At 42.7% G+C, this 18666-nt stretch overlaps 1 protein-coding gene across 2 annotated transcripts; it reads left to right on the top strand.

Annotated features, from left to right (window-relative positions):
* Window positions 1-3487: 3487 nt before the first annotated feature.
* LOC128459019 (cytosolic phospholipase A2 gamma) lies at window positions 3488-17687 on the top strand. 2 transcript variants are annotated; one of them, XM_053444110.1, is made up of 15 exons: window positions 3490-3662; window positions 3743-3795; window positions 4785-4895; window positions 5906-6048; window positions 6293-6479; window positions 6638-6743; window positions 11711-11851; window positions 12662-12727; window positions 12875-13015; window positions 13255-13383; window positions 13481-13564; window positions 14700-14848; window positions 15866-16037; window positions 16663-16831; window positions 17467-17687. In XM_053444110.1, the coding sequence occupies exons 2-15, from the start codon at window positions 3769-3771 to the stop codon at window positions 17489-17491; spliced, it is 1650 nt and encodes a 549-aa protein (XP_053300085.1). In that variant the 5' UTR covers window positions 3490-3662; window positions 3743-3768; the 3' UTR covers window positions 17492-17687. The 2 variants fall into 2 exon arrangements, with proteins under 2 accessions (XP_053300084.1, XP_053300085.1); XM_053444109.1 differs by having other exon boundaries at window positions 3488-3795.
* The last annotated feature ends 979 nt before the right edge of the window (window positions 17688-18666 follow it).

Here is an 18666-nt window from a genome sequence, read left to right as displayed (position 1 = left end):
AAATTTGTGCCAGGCGGACCAGTGCACAGAGCAGCAGTGAAATGAATGTGAGAAATGGAAGCTGGAGATTTAAAAATGGGTTAAATCTGACGTAAAGCAGCTGATACAAGGAGACAGCGTGGGGGAGGAGAGATGTTTAGATGAGCACACACATTAGGAGAATGTGCGTTTACAGCCTCCAGCTTTCCAACGAGGTCACTGAGCATGGTGCGTCACATGAGCACACAACTGCCCTCAACCCTGGGACTGAGTCAGAGGTAATTGGTGCTGACTTGTGACTGATGGAGACACTGACATGTGCACGAGACATTTGGTCCAGTGTGTGTTGCTCATTAAGATAATTTGCAAAAGACTACTACATTTGTAAACTGGATCCCAGATCCCCTAACTGGTGTGCACAGTCAAACCCAAATGGATCCATGAGATTTTTAACCATTTATAGAGTCACACTAGATGGATGGATGGAGGATGGATGGATGATATTTATTATATATATATTTATAAATGATTCATCCATTTCGACGTCAACAAAGCAGCCAAATTCTTCACCAGGATCACACATTTCTCGTAGATACATCACCACCAAATGTAAGGGGCTTTTAGTGGTGCATGGCTGCATGAGAAGCTCCTTTTTACCCCCCCCCCTGTGCACTGACTGCAAAATGAAGGGAGCAGCCACAATGTTCACATATTAGGTTGAATCATACATGCACAGCAAATCTGCACACACATGAACAAGCTGAGTCTGCAGACACATGGTGGTTGCTCCATGTGACATACATAACCTACAGAGTGGGGGCGCACTCAAGCCCACCTGCCTTCAATCAGCACTAACCCTAACACACTCACAGACACACACACAAACACATGCACACAAATGATCTGGGTAAAATGTGTTTTAAAACACAAACATAATTAATAGATCCACATTTTTGACCAGACATTTAATCACAATGCATTTAATTAGCAATGATGTTAACATCTGTGAAATGACATTCAGGAAAACATCACAATTTGTATCAAACGACAAAATATTTAGCTAATAACATTTACCTAAATGACAAAATATACACCTCGTATGTTATGCTTCGCAGAGTATTTTCTTTCTTATTCAAAACACGGAAAGTACAAGACTCAATTTGTTCCATGTATGCACATTTATTAACAAAAAGAGATTCATACCAACATTTACAAAGATTTGTCCGGTGAGATTACTATAAATATTTACAACTTAAAACTGTCATTTTTCATCGGTTATTCCTTTTAATTGAACAACAGTACAAACTTTTACTACGTGCTGATAACATCACTGAATCTTTATTAGAAATGATTATCATTACATGTTCAAACTTAATTTGGTGAATCACTACATGGAAAATAATTCTGTTTCTAAAATGCAGGAACCTCATTATACACAAACTTAGCACTGGATTCATGAACAGCTGTTGCAAACCAATCTTGGGCCTTTGAGCTAATATTGATGTAACAGAGATTGCGTTCTCTGTTTTGAAATGTACAGCTTTTCAAATTGCTGCAGTTTTAGTTTCAGGATTCTAGTTTCAGAAATAAATAATATATTCAGTATTTGTAACCAGGTGGTTGGTGATGTGAAGTTTTGAAACAGTGTGTAGATCTTCATGTGTCTACTACTGTCCAAGTGATACCTTTTACAAATCTTTCCCAAGGGGTCAAGGATGTGTTTAGGGAAGACTTGGACTCAAATACTGGCTGTAGGACTTGGTGTGACACCGGATTTAAAGTAGCTCGCTGTCTTAAACTGGACTAAAAGTTAAAAGCTGCTCCTGACCTCTACTGGACGAAATGAGCATTACATATCATGATATGAGAGCGTTGGCTGGAAAGGAGCTGCATCGCTAATGGGGTTCAAATTGTCCTGACATTTGAGGAAAGGTCATGAGGTCGTTGAAGTCAGTATAGTTGTCAGAAACGGATCCATTAGGAAGGATATGGACATTTAAGGAATGTAACTGTCCAACTTGTTAAAAATACATTTCTCTGTCACAGTTGTCAGGTATGGAAGGTTTCAGAGGCCGAAACTAAATATATAAAATACATAACTACATAAATAAATACATAAAGAAGACCTCCAGTGGGAGCTGAACATCAGCTCCCTCACCAAAAAAGCTCAACAGAGGATGTACTTCCTGCGGCAGCTGAAGAAGTTCAACTTGCCAAAGACAATGATGGTGCACTTCTACACCAACATCATCGAGTCCATCCTCACCTCCTCCATCTCTATCTGGTTCGCTGCTGCCACCGCAAACGACGAAGGCAGACTGCAGCGTATCATCCGTTCTGCTGAGAAGGTGATCGGCTGCAATCTGCCATCTCTACAGGACCTGTTTGCCTCGAGGACCCTGAGGTGTGCAGGTAAGATTGTGGCTGATCCTTCCCACCCGGGTCACAAACTCTTTGAGGCTCTTCCGTCCGGCAGGAGGCTGCGGTCCATCAGGACCAAAACCTCACGCCGCAAGACCAGCTTCTTACCAGCTGCAGTTGGCCTTATCAACAAGGCCCGGGACCCCCACCTGACTCTGACTTTTATTCCGCCCCCGCAAGGATGTGTTAAATTAACACATATTATATAATATTACATTGCATTATATTGCATATTGCAATTTGACACTGTTTGCATTTTGCATTTAACTTTTTACTTTACTTTTTAGATCTTTTATCTTTTTTACATATATTTTTTTTATTATTTTTCTTATGTGTGTTGTATTTATTGTGTTTTTATGTTCATTGTATGCACCAATAACCAGAGCAAATTCCAGGTAGGTGTATACCTACTTGGCAATAAATACATTCTGATTCGGATCACATGTAAAAAGGCATATGAATTGGCATTTGCCTCCATTTGTTCAGCTACAGTAAACATTTCTACCCTTGTAGCACGCAATCCGATCCACGGGCAAGGGCACTGCCTTCTTCTTCTTCTTCTTCTTCATGTTCTTCTTGTGGATTGGTGGTTAGCAACCAGATGTGGGCTGCCATCTTGAATTAGGCAAAAGCAGTACATTCAAGTTCAAGCACCAATCAGAAGCTTTATCCCGCCCCCTGGACTTTTGATGACTGAAGCTGACAGTTTAATTATGTTCTGTCCAGCAAGAAACGTTCTGGATAAATACAAGTATAAATAAATATATAAAAGTAGAAGTAAATAAAATTTAAAAAATTGGAAATATAAATAAAAACCTATTTAGGCATTTCATTATATAATTTTGTATGTATTTATGTATTTATGTAATTATTTACGTATTTATATTTTTAGTTTTGGCACTTAAAACCCTCCATACTTTTGGCTCTTCTCTCCTCATGAATCTTTCAGAGAATTATAGCCACTCTCATTCTTCAAACACGATGATACTTTCACTCCCGAGGAAACAAGAATGCAGGGTTTTTTACTTGTAATGGTGCATTTCTAAATTCTTGAATCAGGAGAGCGCCTGGTGCTGTTGGTACCTGCCCCAACCTGCCCCCTCTGACTCCCCCCCCTTCCCTCTTTCTCTGGACGGTCTGTTCCACAAAACGAGAAAGGAGACCCTGTCACTTCTGAGCAGACTAGTCGAACAGCAGAGAAGTTGAGGCTCAACTTTCACCACAACGAGGCTTCAGCTTCAGAACTTCGTTAGGCAGAGAAGGTTGTGTTCACGTGCAGACATGCAGCACGGAATGCTGAACCTGTCAGTCTCATTGATTGGCCTGTGGCTTGTGATTTCAGGAGCTTCGGTGGAGGCAGCGGACAACATGGAGCTACAAGGAGCAGCCTCAGTGGTGAGAGATGAATGACAAAGGATTGACGATTATTAGAATAGTTCAATGTTTATCTCGATTCCCTCACCAGAAAACTATCATTGGGTGCTGCTACTCTGATCTGTATTCGTCTGTATGGTATAATATTAATAACACAAACAGAAGACGATCTTTTATGCTTGGGCACTGGACCATACACTTTTAGTTACTGTGATGGCAACAATAGTTGTTAGTGTTTTGCTTTAAATAAGAAAATATGTAATATGGAAATTCCCTCAAAATATCCCCCCCCCAAAAATCCTTTGATGAAACACAGGCTGTATTATAAGACTTAACATGATATAAGTTTGCAGCAGCAGTTTAATGCAGTATATAAGAAATACTTTGTGTGTGTATAGTGTATGTGTATAGTGTATTATGGGAGCACATTTCAAATTTACATCCGTCCATCCATTATCTTTACCACTTATTCATCGAGGGTCCGGCTTTCACAACAACTTTATCTTAGTTGTCGTCAGCTATTCCCAAAAAGAGGTCAACTAGTCAATTGATTTTACATTTAAGAGATGGGAAGTTTTGTGCTCGGTGATAGGACATTCAGAGAATTGTGCAATTGTCGACTGCCTTCCTTGTCCACCCTGTTGGCGCTTTTTACTAACTTTGCTGCTGCTGGCGTGCATAGCGTTGGTATAGTGGTTGTAGTTTAGGGCAGCCTTGTATATAGCAGCTGACACTTTTATCTGCTCTGGTAAAATATTTCCAGATTGATGATTTTGGTCGAATTTGGTCAAACCGCTGCTTTAGCGCCCACATTGCAGTGTTTAATAATAACTGCGCCCCCGGATAGATAAGGCTGATAGTTGCATAGTTCTATTCGAATCTTATTTGAGGGTTGCAGTGGGGCTGGATCCCAAAGTTTAAATTCAACTTTGAAATTGAAATTAGTCTACTGAACAATCTCAGTTTCCTTTCACTGTGCTGTCTAAATGAGTTGATTTGTTCCCCAACAGAAACCTGTCCATCAGTCCCCCTCGCTGTGTGCTGGTGAGCAGGACTATGTTGACAGGAGGAAAAGGGTCGTTCTGGAGTCTCTCCACAGCCTGGGAATCAACTGTTCTGCAGTAAGAAAGAAACCGCTCACACACTCACACCATTTCCGTCCGTCCGTGTCGGCCTGGCAAGCAACCATCAGAAAGGTGCATGCCAGGAAGTCGCTCTGCTGGTTGGTGGAGTAAGGGTGTTAGGAGGAAGTGTATGTTTCATGGTTGTTCCTCTTTGTACCTGTTGTTGCGTTTTGCCATGCCTGATTGAGTTGTACCTTTGTGCGTTGTCTCTTAATTTATGCCTTCACAACACGTCAAATATAATTTCGCCTGTTTTTATGTAAGACACTTTTGAGCAGACTTTGGACACTCACAGGAACAGAGTACTGCTGAAGCTGTGTGGTTGTAAGGTGATTAATACAGTGGTAAGTTGTGTGATATGCTATCAAATTCATCACATTAATCTTACAGACCTATAAAAAATACAGTCAAACAGGTGCTGCTTGTTTACAGTAATCCACGATAAACCAATAATCCAGTGAATTCATAGTCCACTCCCTGCTTTGCACAACACACAGACAGAGTAAAGCTGATTTCAGACATGCACTGAACTCCAGAGATCCTGTGGACATTCTCCGGAGGGTCTGTGTGAATGCAAATTTTAGAGTGAGAACCCCCAGGCTTTCTGGGGACTTTCTCGATGTAGGAACACAGCAGGATTCACCGTGAGTGAATGATTTTATAGATTTTGTTCTAGCACCCAACAGAAAACGAGTACACATCAGATGTCAAGGGAGTTTTTTGGCGATATGAGCTGACACCGGTGTCGTTGTGTCGGAAACATGAAAACGTTACATCCTGCCCCTCCTGCTGCACCACCCCTCACCTGAACTCTCTGCAGATTTCTGTGTTGTTGTGAACATGTTCAAGGAATTTAGAGTTTAAATAGCACTAAGAGACCCTGTAGCCAACAGTCACCCCATAAATATCCCAAACAATGATGTTTACTTTATGAATAAATAATGTCGTTCTCTCCAGTATTCTGCAATTCGCTTAGCCGCTTTCCGATTTACTATCTCTCCAACCAGGACTGGGTTCCCCACATCGCTCTGCTGCCCTCCGGTGGGGGTCAGAGGTCAGCCGTGGGTCTGATGGGTTGCCTCTCTCAAATGGAAAAGGATGGTCTGCTGGACTCTCTGCTTTACATGGGAGGAGTCTCTGGGTCAACGTGGTAACAATCACAGTTTCACACTTATAAACACGTTTGTGTAACGAGAGCTGAACAGCTGCTGATAGATGATGGGACATGTCAATGTGATGATGGGATATACTTGGCCTATTATGATATTTATTTGGGGCTGGAAGAGCTACAAATAAATATCTAATTACAGAAGTTAACTACCATAACCAAACCATATTATATATCCAATAATGAGCTCAGTTGATGTGTTATCCTGTCTGTCTTCCTGTGATAGGTCCATGTGCTCCCTCTACAGTGACCCGCACTGGAGCGGCAACATGGACAGAGCAGTGTCCCTGATGACACGTCCTGGGGTCGAGCTGGAGCAGGCTCTGGCCTGGTTGGACAAGAGGTCGAAGGAGGAACTTTTCTCTCTCTCTGATATCTGGGGGGTGTTAACCTCTGCTGGGATCATGAAACAGGTACCCGTCCAAACACACACACACACACACACACACACACACACACACACACACACACACACATACACACACACACGCACTTACTTCCTATTTGGAAACACACCCTGTTACAATGATTGTACACATTGTCCTTTAGAGAAATATCTTGTTTTCATCAGATGGACTTGCGGCAACTTTCCGACGAGGCCAGCAGGAATGCCACAAACCCTTACCCCATCTACAGTGCCATAGAGAAGGGATGCCTTTTAGATGGGCCTATAGAAGGTATATACATGCTGTGGCTTGGGAGAAAGAGCGGGTTGGCCACTGTATTGTTCCTGTATATTTGGTACTCCAGGACACAACGATCAGGATGTAACTCGACAACTTTATTGTGACTCCTCTTCACGTGTAACATCACATCATATAAACAGTGCGCCACACCTGGCACTAGCCGGCCACTACATCTCCCCCTTTTAGATAAACGTTTAACTTCTTTGTCAGAACCTCAAGATGACAAAGTGCATTCAACAATATAGCTACTTTAGTTTCCTAACGTATCTTATAATCTCAGGAATTTACTCAAATCCTTATTAAAACTTATAAGTCTGAACTGAGAAACTAACAGAAGATATTATACTTTACTGTGCTATTGTATGGGATTACTCACTAGATGCATCAACTCAGAACACAGCTTTTCAACTAGACATTTCACTCTTCCAACAGAACATTATGACTTTTCATTTGTTTTAACATCTTTTCATGTTATTCTTTTCTGTCCTTCGTAATGTGTGTAGGTGTGTGTGTGTAATGTTCAAAGGTCCAGTCTTTCCGGAGCCCTAGAAAGTCTCCCTGATCTAGTCATTGACATGTCACCTGATGTTGAGGGCACTGGTACTTCCCTGAGGTGTGCACGGTTGCGTCGCAGCCGTCCTCCGTCCGGTGTCTCTACCTCATATGAACGTGGTGTAGGTGCAGGGCCCACGACTCTCCCTCTGGTGCGTGTGGGTCCGATCCACACCTGCTGTCCAGACTGAAGAGGTGGCAGGGTTTGAGTGCGGTGTCTCCGGTTGAAGGTTTGTTGCTGTCGCAGTTTCAACGCAGTGTCCTTTTCTCTGAATTCTTTGAGATCAGGCCACTGTGGTTGTAGCTGCAGCGGTGACACCGGGACTGGTGTTCTGATTCTCCTCCCCATCAGTAGTTGTGCTGGGGAGGTCCCGTGTGCCAATGGAGTAGACCTGTAGGCCAGCAGAGCTTTGTGGAAATCTCCCTCTTTCTCTAAAAGAGATTTAACAGTTCTGACGGCCCGTTCAGCCTCCCCATTGCTGCGGGGATAACGGGGGCTGCTTGTCACATGTGTAAAGTCATAATCTCTTGCAAACTGAGAGAATTCATGACAGGAAAACTGGGGACCGTTGTCCGTGACGAGCACTTCTGGGCATCCATACCTAGCAAACACAGCTTTAAATCTTGCAATGGTCTGTTTAGCTGTTGTACCTCCAGGTAGGGTGCAAACCTCAATATAGCGAGAGAAGTAGTCTATCATGACTAAATAGTTCCCATTCTGCCATTGGAAAAGATCTGCTGCCACCCTCTGCCATGGTCTGTTCGGGAGGTCGGTTGTGAGCAGCGGCTCGACAGGTGATTGAGCTTCACGTGCACAAATCTCGCATCTCTCGACCATCTGCTTTACAACAGACGTGATGCCTGGCCACCAGACAGATTCTCTAGCCCTAGCTAGGCATTTGTTGATACCCTGATGTCCCTGGTGAAGTCTCTGTAGGATGTCAGGTCTCATGTGTTCAGGGATTAGGAGTCTCTCACCTTTCATGAGCAGTCCTCCTCCTTCATGCAGGACTGACCTTTCAGGCCAGTAGGGCAACAGCAACTCGTGTACATCTCGTCTGTGTTCCGGCCAGCCGTTCGCAATGTATCGACTGAGACGTCTGCAGATGTTGTCAGAGGTTTGTGCGCTCTTAATTTGTTCCAGCTTTGTCGGTGTGGCTGGCAGGCTTTCTACTACACTGTCCAAGTAAGCTTTGCATTCCTTTTCCAGGTCCTGCTCATCCTCTGTGGCTGTGGCTGGAAGAGGTGCTCTGGACAGAGCATCAGCTGTTATCAGGTTTTTACCTGGGACATGGATAATGTTGAAATTGAATCTGAGCAGCCTTAATCTGAATCTGATAATCCTCGGCGGAAGGTCATCCAGTGCTCTGGACTTCAGGAGTGTTATGAGTGGCTTGTGATCTGTTCTTATGGTAAAATCTAGGCCGCTCAAGTATCCGCGCAGGCGCTCACATGCCCAGGTCGTAGCTAAAGCCTCCTTTTCTATTTGAGCATATCTCGACTCGGCTTTGGTCAAACTTCTTGAAATGAAGACGACAGGTCTCCACTCACCACCTAGCTGTTTTTGTGTTAAGACACCTCCTAGTCCATACGAAGAGGCATCGGCTGACACCATGGTTTCATGGTTTGGGCTGTATTGGGCTAACACAGTCTCTGACGCTAATTCGTTCTTAGTGTCCAGGAACGCTTTCTGTTGTGGTGCTCCCCATGTCCAGCAGTTCTCTGTCTTCAACAGGTCGCGGATGGGCTTTGTCAAATCAGGCAGGCGTGGTGAAAATTTTCCTACAAAGTTCACCATGCCCATGAAACGGCGAACATCTGCCACATCCTTCGGCTCAGGCATGTCACGGATCGCCTTTATTTTATCCGGGTCTGCTCTGATGCCCTGGGAGTTTATGACATGGCCCAGGAAACGGACTTCTGTCAGTGCAAACTGGCATTTTTCATTCAGAGTGAGCCCAGACTCTCTGAATTTCTGTAGCACCCTGTGCAGCCTATCGTCGTGTTCTGCCCGGTCCTTTCCTGTGATGAGGACATCATCAGCATGACACAGCACCCCGTCAATGCCATCAATCAGCTGGGAAATCCTCTTTTGAAAGTGTTCAGGGGCCGATGATATACCAAAGGGTAACCTCTTGAAGTAGTATCGGCCCTCTGGTGTGATGAACGTGGTCAACAGCATTGAGTCTTGATGGAGTGGTACTTGCCAAAAGCCTGATGTCGCGTCAAGCTTTGTGAAGACTCTGGCACCTTCCAGCTTGGCCAGCGTCTCATCAACTGCCGGTAAGATGTGTCTCTCTCTGATGACGCTCTCATTCAAATGAGTTAAATCTACGCAGATGCGTAGTTTCCCAGACGTTTTCACAATAGGGACCATGCCTGCGCACCATTCAGTTGGTTCTTCAACACGGGCTATGACCTCCATTTTCTCCATCCGGTCTAGTTCCTCTTTAACTTTGGCCCGGAGTGGGATGGCTACACGTCGTGGGGCAGAGAGGGCATAGGGTGGTGCATTGTCTTTCAGCTTAATTTTATATTCACCTTTAAGTTTACCTAGCCCTGTAAAGACATCTGCGTAGGTTGAGCGGAAGTGTGTCTCTGCATTGTCTATGCTGTGGAGCTGAGGAATCATCTGCAGTCTGCGAATGGCTGGCAGGCCCAATAAGGGTGTGGTCAGGTCTTTCACGATGAACACCTCCTCCTCAATTTTTCTGTCGCCTCTCTGAATGACAGCATGCACTAGCCCTTTTACATCCAGAGGTTGACTGGCGGGGCCCAGCAGAGGTCTGTGTGTCACTGTGTAGCTGCCGTATTTCTCTTGTGTGTATTCTGTTTCTGGGATGGCAGTCACAGATGCCCCTGTGTCCACTTTAAAGCACATCGGGCCACCATTCATGGTAAGCATTTCAGTCCATGTAGTTGACTGTGGATGGTCAACAGCTCCCAAATAAGCCGCCACATAATCCTCCTCAATGGATTCCAGGTTTAGAGCTGATCTGCACACAGATGCAAAGTGTCCCCTCTTTCGACATTTTCTACATTCAGCATCTTTTGCTGGGCATTCAGTCCATACATGTGTAGGGGTTTTGCCACACTTCCCACACTGCTTTGGGTTGGTTGAAGCATGCTGAGGCTGAAAACGGCCAACACGTTGAGCAGAATTGTTCCTGTAAGCATGTCTCTTGCTATTGTAAGACATTGTATCTATTTGCTCCGGTGAGTCGGCTGACCGGAGAACAACTTGCTGCTTTTTCACCTCTTCTTGCTGCCTCACTTGAACAATGGCTGTAGCTAAATCCAATTTTGGGTTGAGCTGCATTTTTTCAGATAATTTCAGATCACTTATCCCGACAACAATCCTGTCTCGGATCAACTCTTCCCGCAAGGCTCCATATTTGCAATGTTCTGCTAACTTGTGCACTGCTGTGATAAAGTTCTCTGCAGATTCGCCAACTTCCTGATTTCTTTTATTAAACTTGGCTCGTTCAAATATTACGTTATGCACGCCTACAAAATGTCCATCAAAAGCATTTTTCACCTCGTCATAGTCATTTTGTTTATCCTCAGCCAACTGCAACGAGCTCAGGATATCGTCAGCTTTATCACCCATTGTGTAGATGAGAGAATTGACCTGGTAGGCTTTGTCTTTTTCTTTCAATCCAGAGGCAAGCCTGAAGCGTTCGAATCTTTTTATCCATGCGGGCCATGAGCTTGGCTCGAAGTCGAAGGGTCCCGGTGGTGGGATGGTAAGAAGGTAATCCATGCTGTGTGCGAGTAGTTTACCGCTAGCTTGTTGTTAGCTTTCACCGTCAAACTTTCCTCTAGCTCCGGACGTCACCGTCTTCACTCTCCACACCGTTAAACTACTCCAACTAGTTGTCTGTACCACTAGACTCTGTCTGTCGCGGGTTATTAGCTTCTGACACCATGTATTGTTCCTGTATATTTGGTACTCCAGGACACAACGATCAGGATGTAACTCGACAACTTTATTGTGACTCCTCTTCACGTGTAACATCACATCATATAAACAGTGCGCCACACCTGGCACTAGCCGGCCACTACAGCCACTAACCCAGAAGGTCTGAGATTAGATCCCAGTCTTCCTCATTCTGCACGCTGACGTGTCCTTGGGCAAGACAATGAACCCCAAATTGCCCCTGACACTCAGTACTGTGTGAATGATGTGTGATAGAGAGAGTGCTGCACGTAGATGCAGTGTTTGAATGTCTGTGTCAATAGGTGACTGGCAAAACTGAACCGTAAAGCACTTTGAGTGGAAAAGAAAAGTGCTTAATGAATACAGACCATTTCCAGATCTTCTTCTATGCACATGTCACTGCAGGGTCTTAAGTGAATCACCCACTGAATAACATTAAGTGTGAAATTCACTCTCTGTTTCGTAGGGAAATGGTTTGAGGTCAGTCCTCATGAGGCTGGATTCACAGAGCTGGGTGTCTTCGTTGAGACGTCTCTCCTGGGCAGTAAGTTTCAGAGCGGAGAGCTGCAGGAGCAGAAGCCAGAGATGGACATGATCGAGCTACAAGGTGTGTGTTTACATGTGAGAGTGATAACAGCAGGATGGATCTGCAATCAGTAAATCTACAGCTCAGCAGCAGCTTTTATTTTGAGGTGGAAAAAGAAAGTGTTTACTGGATGCATGAGCAGGCAACTCTTTGCCATCGTGTTATCCTTATACACTTTATAACGTGACACTGCTGTTACTTTTGTGTTTTCAGTTTGTTTTACTGCCCATAAGAGGCAATTCATCTCATGATTATAATAACATGTACGATATATTTAAAAACATTGGCTTTAAAATATGACAAAATCATATATTTGAAGCAAGGGGAACAATTTAGTTTATTTATTATTTATTAAAATACCACAATATACCTTGAGTTAAAAGAAACTACTGGAAGTAGAGTTGATGAATTCAATGAAGTTAATAAATAAATAATTATAATACAATCTTGGAAATGTTCCTTCAAATTATCTCTGTGTAACAATAAATATTTATGGCTGTATAGTAATATCGCAGTTTTAAGAGAAATCATATTCTGTTTGAAACGTAAAAGGCTGCAACAGATTTGATTGACAGTGACCCAATCATTGTTAAATATTTGATTCCGAAAAAATAGGCCTCGCCCTCTGAATACCAATGAGAAGAGAAAATAAAGAAATTCTCTCATGCGAAGCAACTCAAACTGAAACTATGGCAGAATGATGTGTGTTCATAGGATATCATGACCCACGGTGCAACAAGTGCATACTTGCTTTTATGGATTGGCAGGAGTGTTGGTCATGCATGCATCTGAATCGGCATTTACAAACTTGTGTGTGTTGAAACTGTGCAGGTGTTCTAGGTTGTGCGTTGGCTCATGAAGAGGTTATCAGAGAGTTCATCCCTCCCTGGTTGAATGGTAATCACAATCACATGTCTATACCCACACAGGAAAACAATTAGTCCCAGTATCGTGCTCCACTATAACATGTGTGAGTTGAATGTCTTACGTGCTTGCTCTCTCCCTCTTTGTGTGTGTGTGTGTGTGTGCGTTTGTTTGGCTCAGTGCCCGGACATATAGACAGGGATGCTGACGAGTACTTGCGTGTATACAACACCCTTGACAAACTGGTGGCCCTAATCAGAAGTTCCACCAGGGACCCTACCACTCTTTCTGCACTGAACACGCTGCAGAAAGTACTAGAAGGTGATGGTCCTGCTCAGATGACTTCGTTTTACTCTTTAAATCCAGCACCCTTGGACAAATGAGCTTACAGATGGCAAAACAACATCTGTAAGCTCATTTGTTATACTGCATTGACAGTCAAAGAGGAATGTTGTCAACGTCAGATTTTTCAGTTATGTAAGTTATGTTGTTTTTTTGCCTGTGATCATGTGTGATGCAATAAAGACTGCAGAGTGCCCATTCCATTCTCTGTTTTCCAGACAAGGTAAATCGTAATGATTCTTCGTTGCTGGAGTCAAAGAATATGGAGGAAAGAAAAAAGATTTTTCAGCATTTGAGTCTGGAGCTGCTGGCGGCAGTAGACACCTGGAGTCAAAGTGTGGAGAATGGTCAGTGTGAAAGTATTGTAGATAATATACTAACTTTATTTACTTGATTGAAATGAGATGTTAATGCATCTATTTGTTCTCCATGTGTTTCTCCCAGCATCTGTAATCCCTAAGAAAGTCCTTCCCCTGATTATGAAGTGGGAGTGGGGAACAACCAGGAACTTCCTCTACCAACACAAAGGTGAGAAGACAGACGTCATCAGCAACTATAAGAAAGAAGTTGAGTAATGCTTGAGTTGAGTCACTGTCACACTATGGTTTCCATAAGCTGTTTTCTGTGAAAAAGATACAAAACACTGCACAAAACTAGTACAGCTCCTAAGAGCGGAAGTTAGTGGACAGCAAAACAGAGCTAGAGAGAGACAAATATTGATTTTACATTTCTCACGACATGCCCCGAAACATGACTCCAGCTTAATGCTAATGTTGCTATGTGTCAACTGGAATTGACTGTTGAACAAGGGGAAGTAACTGTTACCTCTCTTCCATTATGATCCCTCCCTTGGAGGTATAAAACGTTTACTGGTGACAATAGACTGTAAATGAAGATGGAAGACACATCTCCACTCCCGCCCACTATTCCTAAATGAAGTCAATTTATCCTGTAATTCAACCATGCCATCGTGTTGGTGGATCGTAATCGTGGTGCCAGCTGATCATGGACTATGATTAGAAAAAGTCTTCTTGCTATGCAATATGCCATACGCACAAACATGAGTTCAGTTACACGCGGCCTCTATAGCACTAATGCACTTGCATTTTTCTACTTTGGTTGTTTTTCCTTACTCTTGTTGAGGGTGAAGGACAGAGGATGTCGCACCTTGTTAAGCCCTAGTTTCACACTGTTTGCATAGCATCCAATGGGTTATTATAAGCAAACTTAGCGGAAGAATTTACACTCCAACCAACATCAGTGTAACTTCATTTGAACTACCTGAAATCACAGAAATCATGATTGAGAAAAATGCATTTGACATGTAGCTTGCCTTTTTAGTTTGATGTCCCATCCACTAACAAGGAGGTGGCAGAGTTAATAACCTATATTACAGCCAGCCATCAGGTGAAAATTGAGATGCTTTGGCTTCACTTTTGGGGAGCAGTTGTGTCGTTCATCTTTATATACAGTCGATGCTAGTTACGTAGTTCTGAATAAAACAAGAGACGAATACAGTAAGTGAACAGTGGCATTGATCGTCTTATAATGATCCAATCCAATACAATAAAGACAAAATGGTAAGTATATAACTAAATAAATGAATATATAAAATATTTGCTTTAAACAGTGATGATGGTTAAACAATTATTTTGCGGGTCAGATGCTCCACCTTGCCTTCGTGCCAAAGAAAGATTCCACCTGGTCGATGCCGGGCTGCTGATCAATGTTGCCTACCCTCCTTTTCTGGGAGAGAAGAGAGACATTGACCTCATTATCGTACCGGAGTACAGCGCTGGAAATATGTTTGAGGTAATGTAAAGTGTGTGTGTGTGTTTGTCTATACTCATCAGCCAGGAGCATTTTAAACCATGGGCTTAATTAATAACGAATGGTAAATGTTTTTGTACTTATATAGCGCTTTTCTAGACTTGATGACCAGTCAAAGTGCTTTACAGTACAGTTTTACATTCACCCATTCACACACGCATTCATACAGTGAATCTATTTGCAGCACTTTGTTGTTCTATGGGGGGGGGCAGTTCGGGGTTCAGCATCTTGCCCAAGGACAATTCGGCATGCTGATGGGGAAGACTGGGGATCGAACTGCCGACCCTCAGGTTCGAGGAAGACCGCTCAACCCCTCAGCCACAGCTGCCCCTAACCATTACATCACTTTGCTCTGCACCTTCATACGCTATATCAAAACTGATTACACACAATGTCAACAAAATCAATTCTGATTCCAAATCGTATCATCTCTACACAAATTGTATTTTTTAATAAGTTAAGTTAAATTTAAATGTTGACATTTCTACATGCTCAATGAATCCTGGGGTAGGCTGGACCAGTGAAGGATCTGCCCATTGGAGCCTCTGTTTGTTGCTGATGAAAGGCCACACTTGAAGGAGCCTTCAAAATGGGACGGCCTAGTTGCGCCACTTTGACGCAATCGTTCAATAGTAGCCTCCAAAGGTGGCAGCCCCTGAATGGAGATACAGCTACTCTCAGTCGCTTCACAGTAAGACAGGATATAACAAGTCCAAATACTATAAAATTCCAAAAGGTCCAAACAGAAGATTTCTCAAAATAAACCAAAAGTCCTCAACTGACATTAAAAGTCAACATCAAGCTCCAAGCTCCAAAACAACTCCAAAAAACTCTCGGGGGCAGAATAATGACATTATGACAAAGTGGTACCTTAGATTTATGAATTCAAGGATAACAGAGTTATAAACTATGGCTAACCAGTCATTTGTGGCACACTCAACAAGTTGAAGGATGGAAAACCATGCGAAACACCGCTGTTCGCTCCTGCCCTCTCCTCAGACTCTGACTCTGGCCAGAGACTATGCTGCGGAGGTAAAGAAGCCTTTCCCTGAGATACAAGATCAGGTCCTGGAGGAGAGAGAGTGGCCAAAGGACTGCTACGTGTTCGAGGGAAAAGAGAAGGAGCCTACAATCGTTTACATGCCGCTCTTCAATAGACGGAACTGCCAAGGTCTGTGACGCACACATATACACACTTGCAGATTTGTTGTAATGATTTTTCATCTTCGATTCAAAACTGCTTATAAACATAATTTAAACTTCAATGGACAGAAACAAGATCAGCTGTGTTTTTTATTGTGCAGTATGGAAACAGTTTGTTTCCTGTGTTAAATGAAATAGCTTCTAGATTCAATAGGTTAGCACAAATACAATTTTACAGAACAATGTTATGAATGTCTTTCTCCCTTGGGGCCACTTCTACTTTGTATTGTATTTGTGTAGCATTGGAACAGGTTCAATGTTGTTTTTTTTATCAATACCGGTTAATCTGAATATGATTAACTGTACAGCATAACATGTAAACGTGTCAGGATTAAGAAACTAAGAACTTCTGTCTACACATTCTGCCAAATAATCTCCAAAGATTTACACCTCCAAACTTTTAAGAGATTCTCAGGTGTCCACGTCAGACCTTGTAGATTCTCCCAGACAAACCATATAGATACAAATGAATACAAATTATTCCTTGGCACAAGTGGTGTTGCTTACTAATAGCTTTGTGAATTTTGCAAGCTGTCATAGAAGAGCATGGTCTCTTTTGATTAGTGCCTATAAGCCTTCACTGTTTTCTATAGATGCAAATGAGGTCAATGCAAAGATGGAGGAGTTCTCCACTTTCCAGGGTCCTTTCAGTGAGGCCAAGATCAAGTTTATGTTGGAGACGGCAGAAGCTAACATGAAGAACAACAAGGAACTTCTGCTGAGGGAGATAAATAAGGCCGTTCTCCGCCGGCAGAACAAGAGGTGAGGTTTGGCCGGAGTGTTACAGGAGGGATGTCAAGCGATACAACGAGAGACACAACACCTCCTTTAACATGATGATGCTGATGATGATGATGATGACGATGATGATGATAATGACGGTATGATGAACAGAATAAAAGTTTTACACTACGTTTGTTATAGGTATCTCTAGATAAATTAATCATAATAAATTAAGATTAGATCAATCTGGCATTATATTTGAACCCACTGTTAATTTAAATGTAGCCAATGGAATTCTTCAGGCAAAGTATTCCCTGTTAAGAAAGCTCTTAGCTGTTTTTCTCAGACTAACCTCCTATGACACTCATGAATTATCTTCGTACTTGAGAGGAAATTGTAAGTATGATTAAATTGGTGTATGCCAAAAATTCTAATAAAGATGCTCGTACTACTTCAGAACAAATCTGTCTGTAAGATTGGTTCTCGCTTGAGTGTGCCCAGTGTGTATAATGGTAGTAGATGGACAAAAAAGCGTATCAATGAAATGAGTTCACATCATAACCTGTGCACCACTGTGTGTCTGAGACAGAGGGAGAGAGAGATGTGAACAGCTGATGAATATTTATCGGATTTTATCGAAATTGTGTCTTTTTCTCTTTTTGTCTCCCTTCCAGGAAGTCTGTGCTGAACAATCCATAATCAAAAATAATTATGACTCAGTCTCTGACTTCATCTCCATAAAGAGTTGAAGGAGAAGAATCTCTCAGACAGACACAGGAGGCTGAAGAAGCACTAACCGCACCAACATGGGCAATACAGAATCATGTAATGCATGCATGTAATGATGTCTGCTAAGATGGCTGACACTAAATAAATGTTGGTTGCATGTGTGAAAGTAATTGTCTTCAAGGGTTTACTGCACTGCACATACATAATTGGTTTGAGGACAAAATATTTTTTTCTTTCCACTGCTGCACACTGGGTGATCACATGATGTGATGACGTCACAGAATGTCTGTAGCAGTCACTTAAGACTTAAACTGCACTTAATCTGTGAGTCCTTTCGACATATCTGTACAATTTCAAGGATAACACAACAAATTGGTTCCGACCAATCAGCGCCCTGCAAGGGAGAAACTACTTGCAGCCCTGAGCATGTCCTCGGTGTGACGACATGTGAGAACCAATCCAATGACGGATAGGGTTATGGTTCACGTAGATAATGCTATTACATATATTTAATAGATACATTGCAGCAACAGAACATAGTAAGAGTTTGGCACCCAGGCTCAGACTTCATCAATTAATCAATTTACCAGAAGCTTACATCAATCTTATATGTCCTATAGGGAGAGCGGGGTAATGTGGGACATCGGGTAATGTGAGACACCCCCTGTATCTAGGCAACAGAACACATTTGTGGTCATGTGACCATTATGTTTTCAAGCCCCTCCCATTCCCCCCTTGCCATGAAGGAGAAGTTGGTGCAGGTGCAGTGGAAAGTATGTTTTTTGCATGTAAAAGTAAATTTTCTTGCTTTGAACTTAATCAACTGTTGTGTCAAAAAAATTGATTCAGGTAGAAAATCTTATATCATACATGTTGGTGAACTTCCAACATATAAAACCATGTGATTGATTCTAGCTGAAGATTAGCCTGAATTGGTAAGAGATGTTGTTTTTCTAAAACGGTGGCTGTTGGGTATGTCTCACTTTACCCCACCATGAAGCACAACATTTACTGATATATCATTTTAGCTCGCCTAGAGGGGAGCAAATGTAAAAAATTTCCCACATTACCCCGCTCTCCCCTATGTGTGTATATACAGTGCTGTGAAAAAGTATTTGCCCCCTTCCAGATTTTTTTTTTTTGGG

The sequence above is a fragment of the Pleuronectes platessa genome, chromosome 16 (genome assembly GCF_947347685.1).
Source record: "Pleuronectes platessa chromosome 16, fPlePla1.1, whole genome shotgun sequence".
In the NCBI taxonomy this organism is placed as follows: Eukaryota; Metazoa; Chordata; class Actinopteri; order Pleuronectiformes; family Pleuronectidae; genus Pleuronectes; species Pleuronectes platessa.
The sequence above is the reverse complement of the archived record's forward strand: the minus strand, read 5'-3'. Positions and strand labels throughout refer to the sequence as shown.

What these genes read in the sequence shown, in the direction of transcription:
- LOC128459019 (XM_053444109.1), top strand. Translation starts at nt 3,682, where the DNA reads ATGCAGCACGGAATGCTGAACCTGTCAGTCTCATTGATTGGCCTGTGG. An exon ending in GGAGTCTCTGGGTCAACGTG is followed by an intron (nt 6,049 to 6,292) that starts GTAACAATCACA and finishes TTCCTGTGATAG; the next exon opens with GTCCATGTGCTCCCTCTACA. An exon ending in GCGCTGGAAATATGTTTGAG is followed by an intron (nt 14,849 to 15,865) that starts GTAATGTAAAGT and finishes CCCTCTCCTCAG; the next exon opens with ACTCTGACTCTGGCCAGAGA.